Here is a 14,666-nt window from a genome sequence, read left to right as displayed (position 1 = left end):
TCTTCTGGTTTAAATAACCTCACAGATCCATAAGGTGGATTTCATGTTTCCTATGGAGTCCTACGCCTTACGGCTCATTAAATAACATGTAATTTAAATCATTACACTGACTTGAGAACATCTCTATTAAGATCATTTGCTGCTGTGGCCCCCAGACTCTGGACCTCTCTCCCCTTGAGCCTGAGATTACTGGACTTGGTGGTCTCCTTTAAAAAGCAGCTGAAGACTCACCTCCTCCAACCGGTGAGAGACCTACAGGAAGACCCAGGACGTGCTGGAGGGACTGTGTCTCTTGGCTGGCCGGGGATCGCCTTAGGAGCTGCGGCTGGGGAGAGGGAAGTCTGGGCCTCTGCTTCGGCTGCTGCCCTCAGGACCCGATCCCAGAAAATGGGAGGAAAATAGATGGATGAGGAAAAGTCATCTGTTCAGGCCAGCTTTGGTGTGACCTTTGTGTGACCTTCTGTTGATTTCTTTCTTCCTTCTCATTTTTTATTTAAATTAATTCACTTTCAATATTTTTGAATGATATATTTTTAATCATCTTTTAATTCTTGTTCTTGTGAAGCGCCTCAAGATTTTTTATGTTTTTTTTTTTTATCTCGAGAGGCGCTTTATAAAAACTAGTGTTTCAGCCAGAGGAAACGCTCCTGCAGCCATGGCCGTTAGGGCTGGGCAGATCGATCTAAAATATCGATAGTATGGATCCGACGTTGGTACTGAGTATTTACTAGATACCTGCGTGATGATATCAACTCCGTTTCTTCTAGCCTGGCAAGCCAAGACGTACTCACCGCTACAGATGTCGGTCAGCGAGGCAGTCCACCAAACTCCATCAAAGAAGATGCAAAACACATCCTTTTCCTAAATAAACCTCAGTACTTTTATCTGATCTTGACTCAAACAAAAGCCAAAGTCATAATAGTCCAAACTTGATGCCAAAGCCATTTCAAACTATTGCACATGCATTTCAAAAAATCTGTTATATTTCCATGTTTTGTCCATTTTCATTTCTGTAAAATGAATACAACAGTGCAACAGCACGGCCATCGTGCTTTTGCTGGCAGCACTGTTGCACGTTTCCATTTTCAGCACATATTCAGCGCTGAAACATCCAGACGCAGCTGTGTTCACAACCAGCAGCTGCAGACAATGAACGGCAATGAGCATTAACAGGAATGACACGAAGGTGCATATGCTCCCTCTGCCATCATGTGGAGTCTGTAGAGTTTTATTACAGGTGTAGATCCACACACCTACTGTTAAAATGTAGCCCGGAAGGAAATTTAACAATGATCCAATTACACACATTCAGCTGTTGTATTCATTTTACAGAAATGAAAATGGACAAAACATGGAAATATAACAGATTTTTATCCATCGTTTTAAGTGAAGACTCGTGTCTGTTTAGTTATTTTGGGCCAAACACGCAAATGAAAGTGAAATGAATGAACTTACTCCGAGGACCAGCAGGGAACAAACCAGTTTGTGCCATGGTCTGCGTCTCCCCTCATGTGTCTCCTTGTGTTCTCCATCCCTCTCTAGGTTCTCCTTTTGTGTCTCCTAGCACCCTCATATGTCCTTGTCTTCATCTTCCTCATTTGTCTCTTGGTGTTGTCAGTTTTTTCCTCAGATCTTCAGCCCTCTAGGTTTCCCTCCTCAGGCATCCCCCTCCCAGGTCCTGTGCTCCCGTGGCCCCCTTTAGTCACGCCCCTGTAGTTTTTCTTTCTGTAGTGTTTTTCCTCTAGTTTCAGCAACCCCCTTAGAATATTAGTTATGATTGCTGCCCTTCTGGTCTTTAGGTTTTTCTCTTAGGTCATTTTCCTTTAGCTACAGCTGTTCATTTTATTTAGTCTCTCTAGTGTGTTTTTCCCATCTGTGTTTGAGGTTTTTCTTCCCCCTTAGATTATTAGTTGTTTCCTGCTCTTCTTGTCTTTAGGTTTTATTAGTTTCCACCCTGATTAGTAATTGAGTTCACCTGGTCTCTCTCTCCCCACACACCTGCAGCCCATCTCCCTCTCATCCTCCCCTGTGTATAAAACCCTGTCTGTGTCTCAGTATTTTGTCGGTTCATTGTTTGGTGTCAGTCTCGTTCTCGTTTGGCTCTCTAGCTTCTAGTGTTTTTGGATTTTGGCTCCCTGCCTTTTGGATTACTCCTAAATAAAGGATTTATTTCTATCATCTGGTTTCCTGCATCTTGGGTCCTAAACTTCCTCCTGCCCTAATCGTGACAGTTTGGGCCCGAGGCTGAATCCTGGTGGCTGTTTTGGAGAATTTCTAAAGACATTCAGAATGAAATCCTTCCTTAATAACTCTGGGAGATTGTGTGTGTGTGTGTAACCCAATAACACATTTTACCAGCATTTGGTGCCTAGCAGGTGGTCGTCACCGATTCTCCACAACAGTTGGCATCTAGAAATGACCTCAATCTGCACACTGTGGATAGACACTGTATTCATTAGAGATTTGCTTTCTGGTTAATAAATATAACAATAACCTGAGTTTCTGTTGGTTTCTTCTTTAATTCACCGTTTTAATAACTTGACACCTTTAAACTGTTTTATTGTTAAACTGGTCAACGTGATCAGTGAAGCAAAGAAAATGTTCTCACACATAAAGATGTGTAGTTTCATGAGGAACAGCTTGTAAAACACACTTTCACTAGTGTGTGTGTATATATATATATACACTATATACATTAAGATTTTATGTCTGCAGTCGTATTAATGCTAAAACTGGTTTGTTGCTTCGATCCTGTTTAAGAATAAAACTCAGAAGTCTAGAAAAAGCTCAGAATCGAGCTACTACTCCTCCTCAGGTTGGTAGTCTGCTTAAAATTCTTTCAAGTGAAGATTTTCTAGACAAGTCGGACTAGCGTTAGATCCAGGTAGAGCTAAAATTCCATAATATGTTGGAAAACACTCAGAAAAACACACGATCGAACACAAAAGGAAAAGATAAACCTTTATTACCTACAGGTGAATTTGTAGCATTGGTGGCTTTATTGTAGTTTTGATATTCTATGTTTTGAACACTGAAAAAAAAAATAGAAAACTCAAAGCTACCTGTTCATGAAAAGAATGAAAGAAAACAGCAAAGGGAAAACTGCATCAAACCGGAACCAAGAAGTGTGTAGTCTTCATGGAAAAACAGGGAGAACTCAATATTCATAGATCAACTGATCGTTATTCAATGGGAATAATGGAAGAAGAGTCTGTTCCTGCTCAGGCTCAGATTTGATCAGCTTCCTGTCTAGGTCAGAGTTCAGGTCTGAACATCAGCAAGTTTCCTCTTGCGATAGTTGAGAACCAGGCTGGAAGCGGTGAGCTGCGAGGCCTGACCCTTCTCCCAGCTTTGGAAGCTGTTCAGACCGTTCTGGCCGGACCTGAATAAAGCCTTTTCCAGGCTGTCCAGACGCTCCACCAGAGCAGACGTGTCCTCGTTGTAGGCGTTCTGGGAGGAGTCCATGGTTCGTCGGAACCGGCCGATGAACGTCTGGAGCGAGAAAAGTGCGAAGAGTTCACCAACCAGGCTAAAAGCACATTAATGAATAAGTAAAACAGGAGGCTTCTGTGTACCCTACAGAAGAGGAAGTACATTTTTGTGCATTTTAGTGTAAATAATGTTGGAAATGGTTCAGTCAGTCCAACTATCTGAAACCACAATCGATTAAACTCACACAAGAAATCTGAAAAATATTCAACAATTAGCTAAATAAAAACAAATTTCATATTCAAGTCACATGTAACATATTTATTATAACGTAAAGCCAATCTGCCTAGTAACAGCCAGACAGAAGGCAGTTTGAAAGGTTTCTGAGCATATTGCACCCTCTGGTGGTGATGTGAGGAATTACACAGTCAGTTTCGTGGCTGAGAATTTAGCAACAAAATATTAATGCGTTACCATTAATTTAATAAGCACAAAGTGAATGAGCTGAAAAGTGAAATAAAAGCATCTTTTAACGTCACCGGCTGGAAATGGAGAATTACACCACTGTAGACTAAATCAGAGTTTTCTCCTTCAGGGTGATCAAACACAGACCGTCAGCACTCCGGATGAATGATTAGGAGTGTTACGGTTATGGTTGGTTAATGAAAACACTGCTGTTGGTAAATGTTATGCATTTAATGAAGTGCCTGATTATTTTTTGCCTTCATGAGAAGCGAGCACACTTTATTCTCCAGTAGGTTTGTCTTACCTCTGAAGGTTTTCATTCATTCTTAGAGAAAATAAACAATCTGATGATACCGTATGGAACAAGGACACCCGTCTGATTAAGGATTTTCCACTATTGCTGTCCATTGTGGGCAGGCCCGGATTAATGCACAGGCTTGATATGGCTTAAGCCTAGGGGTCTCGTGTGTTCTGGGGCCCCGATTGGCCAGCTAAAAAATATGATTTTATTTAAATTTTCATGCAAGAATATTCTTCAACTCTTGGCCGACAAAATCATAAGCGACACTGATTGGGTAAACATTGTGGCGGTCTTGAGTTAAAGGGACTTTACGGAGTTTTGAATTCTTATGCTCGCGATTCCCCCCCCCCCCCCCCCCAGGCCAAAAGCGTAATGGCAGCTTCAATAGTAGGCTTGTTGTGTACGAGGCGCGCATGTTGTACGTGCACACTCCTTAACGAAAATAACAGCTGAGACAGTCCCGCTTGTGTGTGTGTGTGTGTGTGTGTGTGTGTGTGTGTGTGTGTGTGTGTGTGTGTGTGTGTGTGTGTGTGTGTGAGTGTGTGTGTGTGTGTGTTCCTCCTGCATGCTCAGATCATTCCCTTCCCTTGCTTGAAAAATTGTTCCAAAATGAAAGTTGAACCCACATCTTTTTTATCTGTGAATTCAATGCCGTTCGGCGAGTCTCAAATAAAAATGTGGGCATCTTACTGTAAAAAAAATATACCATTAATGTAAAAAATAAACTCTAAATGAACTATGTTCACATCCAGAATCAAACCCGGATCTTCTGCACGAGAGTCTGACGCCTTACAAGGTGAGCTAAGGCGCCAGTAACGTCTTTCATATCTGTAACATTTATATCCTTGATGACAGCTGAAACAACGTCAAACCAAAGAACGGTTGGGAGTGAAAATGGCTATTTTGTTGCTAATTAGCAGGAAATATCTAGAAGAAAGTTGTACAGAAAGTAGCTAAGGGTCCTCAGAAATGTAGCTAGCTTTGTCACTAGGCGTTAGGAACAGCGACAAAGGTTTATGATGGGTCAGTCCTCCTGCATGCTCAGATCATTCCCTTCCCTTGCTTGAAAAATTGTTCCAAAATGAAAGTTGAACCCACATCTTTTTCATCTGTGAATTCAATGCCGTTCAGCGAGTCTCAAATAAAAATTTGGGCATCTTACTGTAAAAAAATATACCATTAATGTAAAAAATAAACTCTAAATAAACTATGTTCACATCCAGAATCAAACCCAGGTCTTCTGCATGAGAGTCAGACATCTTACAAGGTGAACTAAAGCGCCAGTAACATCTTTTGTATCTGTAACATTTATATCCTTGATGACAGCTGAAACAACGTCAAACCAAAGAACGGTTCGGAGTGAAAATGGCTATTTTGTTGCTAATTTGCAGGAAATATCTAGAAGAAAGTTCTACAGAAAGTAGCTAAGGGTCCTCAGAAATGTAGCTAGCTTTGTCACTAGGCGTTAGGAACAGCGACAAAGTGGCACTGCCTCTCTCTCTGCTGCTAAAGCTACGGATAGCAAATGCTACGGGCGATGCCTGAGCGTGAACGCGCATGAAGCAGCCTGCTCGACCCGAGCATCTCTTTTTCTGTGATTTTACAGAAAAACAGGCAATCACAGTAAAAATGCCAGGGCTCATTCTACAGGACCAGGGCATTGCAGGAGAATGTATGAAGAAGACATTTATTATTTCTATACATGTTTTGGCTGTCACACTTCCATAATGCCCCTTTAAAGAGCAAGTCACCCCCTAAAAGAAGCGTACTTCACTCCCACTTCATGTTTGAAAAATGCAACAAATGCTGTTGCCTAGCAGACCGAGAGGGTGGAGCCACTAACAAATACACACACTCACGACATTGTGACATCATAATGTACCAGTTTACATCATAGCATACCTCTTAGTCAATAGCGGTGGCAGATATAAATTCAAATGCAGTGAAGAGTTTTTACCTGACAACGGCACAACACTGCCAGTTTCAGACAGAAAATTTAAATTTTAACTAAGATGCACTAAAGTGCAAAACTATTGACGACACGTGTCTGCAGCACGATTAGACATGCATTTATATAGTTTATCAGAAAAAAATAGTTGATTTGGGGGTGACTTGCTCTTTAAGTAACGTGACACGTCATATTCATGTATCATAGGCTGCCGCACTTAACGAGGGAAAATGAAAAAAATGTAAGAAAATATGAGAGCGGTGCTCAGAAAAGAAAAACGGAGAGAATCAAAGAAGAAAAGCACCAAAATCTTCTGCAGAAAATCCCAAAATTGACGGGATATTTTAAACCTGCTGCTGGACCCAACAGCAGGTTAGAAAAGCAAGACGTTCACGATGGAGGCAACGGAGCTAAGCTAGCTGGAGCGGCAGCAGTTCATGGTGCTAGCTCAAAGGAGGGAACGAGCAGTCACAGTGAAGCTGATATTGTCCACTTGGGGGGCAGAGGCAGACCTGCTTCAAGTTGTTTCTGATGGGAGCCCGGCAGAAGGTCCTAGCCAGGTGATGCTGATGGTGGATGCTAACTTAAACCCGGATCCTGGCTGCTGGCGTGAAATGGATGAAAATACCAGAAAATATTGGATTAAAATGGGTTCGGACGTTTGCCGCAATAAAGACGCTGATGTTGCTGCATCGGAGAGACAGCACCAAGATCAAAAAAGGTATTTTTCTAAGTCGATGTTGTTTAGAAAATTAACCAACGGAGAAACGAGAATGGCTGCTCTACTCTCCATCCAAAGGAACCGTCTTTTGTTTTGCGTGCAAGTTATTTGCAATCTATATCTATATCTGGAATAAATTTATTCTTTATATAATATCATAAATTGCACACAATATCTGCAGATAAGACCTAACAAGATGGATGTGAATATTTCGCTTGGACCAAGCACTTTTGGTCCCGAACAGGTGTAGCCTATGGGCCCCTGTACACCTTAATCCTCCCCTGATTGTGGGTTATTATTATGAACTGATTGATGTCAGTGATCCCTGCAGGGTCCAATAGTTACCATACTCTCATTCTTGTTATTGTGTTTTACCTGCAGCAGAGCCTGAGCTATGTCAGAGTTCTCTGGACTGTCAAAGTGCAAAATCTGGGATCCTAGACCATAATAGTAGGGCCCCATCTTATGCAGGTCTACCACGCAGGGGTCGGCTGTGAACACGGTCCTCCAACCCTCTTTGTACACTTTAGGAAGATCCACAGACAGCACCTTCCTCTTCCTCTCGTACAAACCCTTGGACAGCCACAGAGGAAGCTCCATCTTTGTACCCTGAGAAGGAAGAAAGAAAGACACCTCAGAGTCGATGCGACACGCACCACGACCTGGTTATTTACTTTTTTACAGAAACAGTAATACAGGAGTGTGTGCTGGTGCAGATGAGAGTGTCAAGCTCTAATAGGCTTCATAAGGTCATGCAAACACACTGCAAAGATCAAAATGTATTTAGGAGCAAAGGGTTAATATTTAAAGGTTTAAGGCTCCATACATGAAAATTACTGCTAAATAGTATGCGTTACAATTTCGTTAAATTCTGATCATTTTAGTTCCTTTTTAGGTTTTGTACTTAGTGCCAGACAACAACACACAGGGTATCTGCAGGTTTAAGGGAGCCAAATTTAAGACTTTTTAAGACCTTTTTAAGGCCACTTTGACCAAATTTAAGCTATTTTTATAATAAAATTTAAGATAGTAGAATTAGTTTAGTTTATTTCAAACAAAGAAAACATACATTTTTTTTTAAAAATACCACAAACAGAAAAAATACATATCATCCCTTCTTCTGTGTTTGAAAAGGAGTAGGCTGAAGTGGAAACTTATATATCCCTACCCCTTTATACAAGTAATTTTTACTTGTTTACTAAATCTAACACAAAACCGACATTAAAACAAACAAAATGGTACAAGTCACCAAAAACCACCAAATTATATGGAAAAAAAACAACAAAAGAAAAAAAAACATCTTTTTACAATTGATACAATTTACTTTTCCTTAGAATAAAGGACACTCACATAAATCATCTATTTTCTACTATATACTTGTTCAGAATATGTTTTTTATAATTCATTTTAAACACATTTATATTTGTACTTACTTTAATTTCTTCTTCTAAATTGTTCCATAATTTAACCCCAATTATTGTGATACACATCTGTTTTAATGTTGTTCTAAACTTATGTATCTTTAAGTTTAGTGTTCCTCTCAGGTTATATCCTCCTTCTCTCTCTGTGAACAGTTTCTGTATTTTATCAGGCATTAATTTATTTCTTACTTTATACATTATTTGTGCTGTTTTGTATTTAACCAAGTCCTGGAACTTCATTATCCGTGTTTTTATAAAAAGTTCATTTGTGTGATCCAAATATCCTGCATTTGTTATTAATCTGATAGCCCTTTTCTGCATTGTTGTTAATGTCTGTAAATGACTTTTGTACGTGTTTCCCCAGACCTCTACACAATAGCTCAAATATGGCAGTAGCATCGTATTGTATAACATATAAAGTGCTTTCTGATTAAAAATATACTTAGCTTTCCCCAATAAAGCAATGCCCCGTGCAAGCTTCCCCCTAACATATTTGATGTGTGGCTTCCAACAGATTCTGCTGTCTATGACCACCCCAAGAAATGTTATTTCATATACTCTCTCAATTTTTACATTATTAATTACTATATCTAATTCATTGTGTCTTCTTTCATTACCAAACAACATAAATTTTGTTTTCTCTAAATTTAGTGACAGTTTATTTACATCAAACCATTTTTTTAATTTATTTATTTCCTGTGTGACCACATCCAGGACCTGTTGCAATTCCACCCCCGAGCAAAAAACATTTGTGTCATCTGCAAACAATACAAACTTCAAAACTTGTGAAACCCTACAAATGTCATTTATGTACATTATGAATAGTTTAGGTCCTAAGACTGATCCTTGAGGCACCCCACATTGTATCTGTCTTAGTCCTGATTTATGTTGATTTATTTGCACGTATTGTTGTCTATTTGATAAATAACTTTTTATCCAGTCCAATACTATACCCCTGAAACCATATTTTTCCATTTTTCTCATCAATACATCATGGTTTACTGTATCGAAAGCTTTCTTCAGATCTAAAAACAACCCTATTGCATGCTTCTTTTTGTCAATGCATTCTGTTATTTCCTCATTAAGATCAATCAGTGCCTGGACTGTTGACCTATTATTCCTGAAGCCATACTGGCATTCCGTCAGCAACTCACATTGATCAACAAAATTATCGAATCTTTTAACAAACAGTTTTTCTAATATTTTGGAAAATTGTGATAGTATTGACACAGGTCTATAATTTGTAAATTGATGCTTATCTCCTGTCTTGTAAATAGGAATTACCCTTGCTACTTTCATGTTATTTGGAAAAAACCCCTTTTGAAAAGAAAGATTACAAATGTGTGTTAATGGTTTTACAATGCCCTCAATCACATATTTCAGTGTTTTCATGTCAATATCGTTCCAGTCTGTACTGGTTTTATTCTTCATATTTCTAACTATCTCATAAATCTCCTTCTCATCAACTGCTCTTAAAAAAACAGACTTTTTATTTCTTTCAACATACTCTGTGGCATCCGTTTGTATCTCATCAACTATTATTTTTTCCTCCAATTTAGATCCTATGTTTACAAAATATTTGTTGAATTCATCCACTGCTTCATTCATGTTTGTAATATTATTTTTTCTCTCTATAAAATGTTGTGGATAGTTATTATTCCCTGTCTCTTTCCTAATTACGCCATTTAATACTTTCCAGATGCCTTTTATGTTGTTTCTATTGTGCTCTAACTTTTTAATAAAATATTCACGTTTACAGCTTCTCACTATATTTATGAGTTTGTTTTTATATCTTTTGTACTTTTGTTCTGCTTCTGTCGTTCTGTTTTTTATAAATTCTCTGTAAAGTGTGTTTTTTTTATTGCATGCATTTTGTAGACCTTTGGTCATCCACGGTTTTTCTTTATACTTATTCCTCTGAATATTTTTGATAACTGGACAGTTTCTGTCAAATTGACTTTTAAATATATTTAAAAAGGTATCATATGCTTGGTCTACTTCATTTTTTTCATAAACAATATTCCAATCTTGTTCTAATAGATCATTTTTAAGACTATTTAACCTCTGTTCTGTTTTCATTCTTTTATACATATAGTTAGTTCCTTCTGTTTCATTTTTATAATGACAGTCATAAGAAGCAAAAACCGGTAGATGGTCACTGATATCGCTTATTAATAACCCACTTTCCACCTTTTCTTCCATTATATTAGTGAATATATTATCTATTAAAGTAGTGCAGTGTAATGTTATTCTAGTCGGTCTGGTTATCAATGGAAATAAACCTAGACTGTACATTATATCAATAAATTCCTCTGTACTTTTGTTTTTATTTGGATTTAGCAAGTCTATATTGAAATCTCCACAAATAAACACTCCCTTCTGGTACAAATTTGTAAACATCTCCTCCATTTTATTCTTAAATGTTTCAATCTTAGAGCCTGGCGTTCTATATATACAGCTTACTAATATGTTCGTCTTCTTTTTCATGCTTATTTCTACTGTTACACATTCCATCACTCCCTCAATAGTAGTCGTCATCATTTCTACTTTTTTGTAATTAAGATTTTTGTCAATATAAAGTGCCACCCCTCCTCCTTTTTTTCTTATTCTGTCTTGGTGGATAAAGTCATATCCATACAATTCAAAATTTCCTTCCTTTTTATGTGTTATCCATGTCTCTGATATGGCAATGACCGTAAATGGTTTCTTGAATTGTGCTATATATTCCTTGATGGCGTCAAAATTTGCATATAAGCTTCTGCTATTGAAATGAGCTATTGTCAAACTATTTTCTGACTTCATCTTTATATTGAATTGTTCTTCATTGTAATAATTACATTCATGTATTTCATTATTAAAGAAATTGTAATCAGGATCAATATTGCTGTCAAAGTCCCAAAACCTATCTTTACAGCCTAGATATAATTTCCATATTGCCTGGAACCGGTGCTAACCACGTCGTGAACGTGGGATTAGCCATCCAGTTAGCATTAATGCTGCACTTCCCCATGGCGCAAACTCCCGCTAGCATGCTCATCTAAAAATAGCCCCTTTCACAACCAACCAAATGTGTACGGTTCCGCTTACGCCAACATCGTACACAAAAAATGCTGAACTAACTAGAAATTCACGAAAATTTTATAGAAATAAGAGAATCTTGTTTACTGGGTCTTTGGTAATTTAAGACCTTTGGAAACTATTTAAGGATTATTTGTCATTTTTAAGGATTTTTAAGGCCTTAAATTTGTAAAAGCAAATTTAAGACTTTTTAAGGACCAGCAGATACCCTGAAAGTCATCAGCTGTACTGTAGAAAAGTTCAGTTAATTTCAGGTCCAGATTCAAGTAAATTTTATCAGTAAATAAAACGAGATTATAAAATGCCACCAAGTCAAAACCCCATCCGATACTCCGAGTTGTAACACTGAACTGTCACGTCTAATAACTTTTGAGAAGATATTTCTTCCCAGTGTTTATCTGCAGCTCTCGGCAGTTACGTGGATCTTAAACCTTATTTATAACTTTGCTTTATCTGACAATGTTATTTAAATTAGAGGTTGAAATTAATCGAAACAAATATGTTTAGCGTGAAGTTATAACCAGTTCACCCAAAATAAAATGTAGATTTGGCATTTAAAAGATAGTTTGGTAGGAACAAATGTCACTGAGGTAAACAAACATCCCTAAAGCTAACTGACCTCCGGGATGTCGTGCGCGTCGCTCGACCTCTCCAGGAATCCGAGCCGGGGAAAGGAGCACTCCGTCCGGACAGGCAGCCGTTCGTGAGAGAGCAAAATATCATCGAGAGAAAGAAAGTTTTCTTCCATCCCCACCCCCGGTGGTACGGGGAAATAAGACTGTGTGCTCATTTGAAATGTTAAAACTTATTAAAGAACTGAAGCGAAACGTTGCTCGCTATTCTTCTTCTGCGGTGTTTTTATTTTTCTTCCTGGTTTTTGCCGCTACAACATGTTAGCCAATCAGAGCGCTGAACTGGACCCAGGCTAAAGCAATTGACAACGTCGATTGAATCGAACTCAGTCAAAACGAGATTGATCCAAAATAATAGTAATAATAACTGTAATGTTTGTACAGCAAGATCTGGGGCCAGTTGGCTTTTCTTTTTTTTCATAATGTAAGATAAAAAATAATTACAATTTAAATCATAACACATTATTTGCAATTATAATCGTGACCATAAGAGGTCAGAACATGATCATAGGACCACCCTTTATCATGTCACGATCTGAAGATTTTATAAATTCAGTCTTCAAGTTCTATCTTGTATTTCTATTAAATCAAAAATCTACACACAACAATCTGTTGCCCCTGATAGCATTCACTGGGTGATAAGGGAAAAAAAATGACAGAATGTCTACACTGTAATCTTCTATTTTCCCATCTGATGGATACTCATTTCACATATATCTTGACAGCAGCAAAACTAGATCAGTATATAATATATCATATTTTGAGATTTGAGAGATTTTTAAGTGTTACTTGTTCTCACCTGCAGACTGTAAATCAAAGTTATCCGTTGTATTAGAAACCTCCCCCCTTAAACCAGGCGTCCATTCAGAAAGTAACAGTAATTAGATTTTAAGGAGTGAATTGAGGCTGGAGTAAATAACTGTACTGTGTTTTTGCAGCAGAGAGCAGAGCGGCAGGCAGCAGTGCTGGGATGCTACTGTAGCAGCAAACTGACAGACATTTCATTACGCAAACCAGATTTACAACCACGTCATTTTCTGAAGAGATCACATCGCTCTGATAGCTACAGGCAGAGAATCACTCAGAACTCACTGTGTCACTTAAATGCACAACAATGGCAGCAGTTGTTGTGTGCCTGCTTATGGGGCATCTGTGAAACCCTCCCAGGGTCATTGTCTTAATTCAAAACAGGCATGAACTCAGTGCTAATAGCTTTTAACACTGTGTTTGCACCAACTAAGTCAACCGATGTTGGTTTTTCTATCGCTGATATCGATGCTAATATAAGTCCATATGCTGCTGATTTTCATGGGCCAATTTTCATGGCCATTATCTTGACATTTTGCACCCTATTTCATGCTAAAAGGAATAAAATTAAATAAAATCAGTTGATGGACAAATTTTCTGCAGCTGAATCCATTTTTTGAACTCTGAATTTCAACCAACTGGTAAAACTTACCTTTGTGCACTTCTCAGTGCAGATGTTATTAGTGATTGTAAAAAAAATACATTTAAAATAAATTCTGTAACAGCTGAGCGATGTGCTTGACTTTAACCCAGCTTAAGGACAAATATCGGCCGATACTGATGCATATAAAACGGTAAATGTCGGTCTACCTTTAGTCTTAACTACATTAAGACCAGAACCCCTTAGCATTCCAGCATCCCACAAGGTCACCTGATGGACACAGCTGTGCAGAGCATTAAACTGAACCTGTGTAGCAAAAGTTGTCAGATGTTCCTCTGTTTTCCACCAAATTAGTCGTTAAAAGAGCATTTATGATGTTTTGTGACTGCAAAGAAGTGGTCTCTCTGTCTCGCATGCATGTGACTCGCCATCATGGGGTGGGGGGTGGGGGGGTTGAGCATGGATTTTAAACACCTTTTATGTTTTCATTAACTTTAATGCTATTTTTATTTGTTTAGTGGTTCAGAAAATATACTTATTTATTCACCTACTTCATCTCTGGCTGCTGCATTTATAGTTGATAGTTTATAGTTTTCCCACAGTAAGATCTCATTTATATGATGTTTGTTTAAGCGTAAGGAAGAAATACTAATTTCTTTTCATATGCTAATATGCTATTTCTTCCTCTTATGAGCAATTCACTTTAGTTTTTGTTTCAAAATGGGGTAGGCTGGAGTGCAATTCCTTTTACTAACAGCGTTATCTAACAGCTAACAACAACAAAAACAAGAAAATAAAACCCAGACCAGGTGGCATGGTGGCACTGTTGCCTCTGCAGAGTGCAGATTCAAATCCAGGCTGCAGCTTTTCTGCATTGAGTATCAAGGAATAAGCAATTAAAGTTACATATAGTTTCTATCTTTCCTGTAGATCGATTCCTGAACAGTCTCTGTTTAGAAAAGTTGAGTTAACGTCCCTGGTGACTGATGTGCTAACGGCTAGACTGATCACAATCCGGACCAGTCATGAAATAGCTCTAGCCCGGTTCTTGAGATGTTAGTTTATAAACCTTGACTGCTATTAAATCTGCATTACATGATTATTTATGTGCATAAATATTGCCTGCAGCTGAAATTTCTGAATGTATTAATAGTTCTGCTCAAATAAACCATTTAAAGTAGCTGTGACAGAGGTGTGAAGATTTTTACAATAGTGTTTTTTATGAAATGTGACATTTAGGAAGACTGAAGCAATTTTAAGATG

The 14,666-nt window shown here is 38.2% G+C and overlaps 1 protein-coding gene across 1 annotated transcript; it reads right to left on the bottom strand.

Moving 5' to 3' along the window:
• Positions 1 to 3,101: 3,101 nt before the first annotated feature.
• gins3 (GINS complex subunit 3) lies at positions 3,102 to 12,258 on the bottom strand. The gene is made up of 3 exons (XM_015965301.3): positions 11,983 to 12,258; positions 7,240 to 7,473; positions 3,102 to 3,492 (listed from the first exon to the last, which is right to left on the bottom strand). The coding sequence occupies exons 1-3, from the start codon at positions 12,151 to 12,153 to the stop codon at positions 3,262 to 3,264; spliced, it is 636 nt and encodes a 211-aa protein (XP_015820787.1). The 5' UTR covers positions 12,154 to 12,258; the 3' UTR covers positions 3,102 to 3,261.
• Positions 12,259 to 14,666: the final 2,408 nt, after the last annotated feature.

This window comes from Nothobranchius furzeri, chromosome 4 (genome assembly GCF_043380555.1).
Source record: "Nothobranchius furzeri strain GRZ-AD chromosome 4, NfurGRZ-RIMD1, whole genome shotgun sequence".
Classification (NCBI taxonomy): Eukaryota; Metazoa; Chordata; class Actinopteri; order Cyprinodontiformes; family Nothobranchiidae; genus Nothobranchius; species Nothobranchius furzeri.
This window is presented reverse-complemented; position numbering and strand designations above follow the sequence as displayed.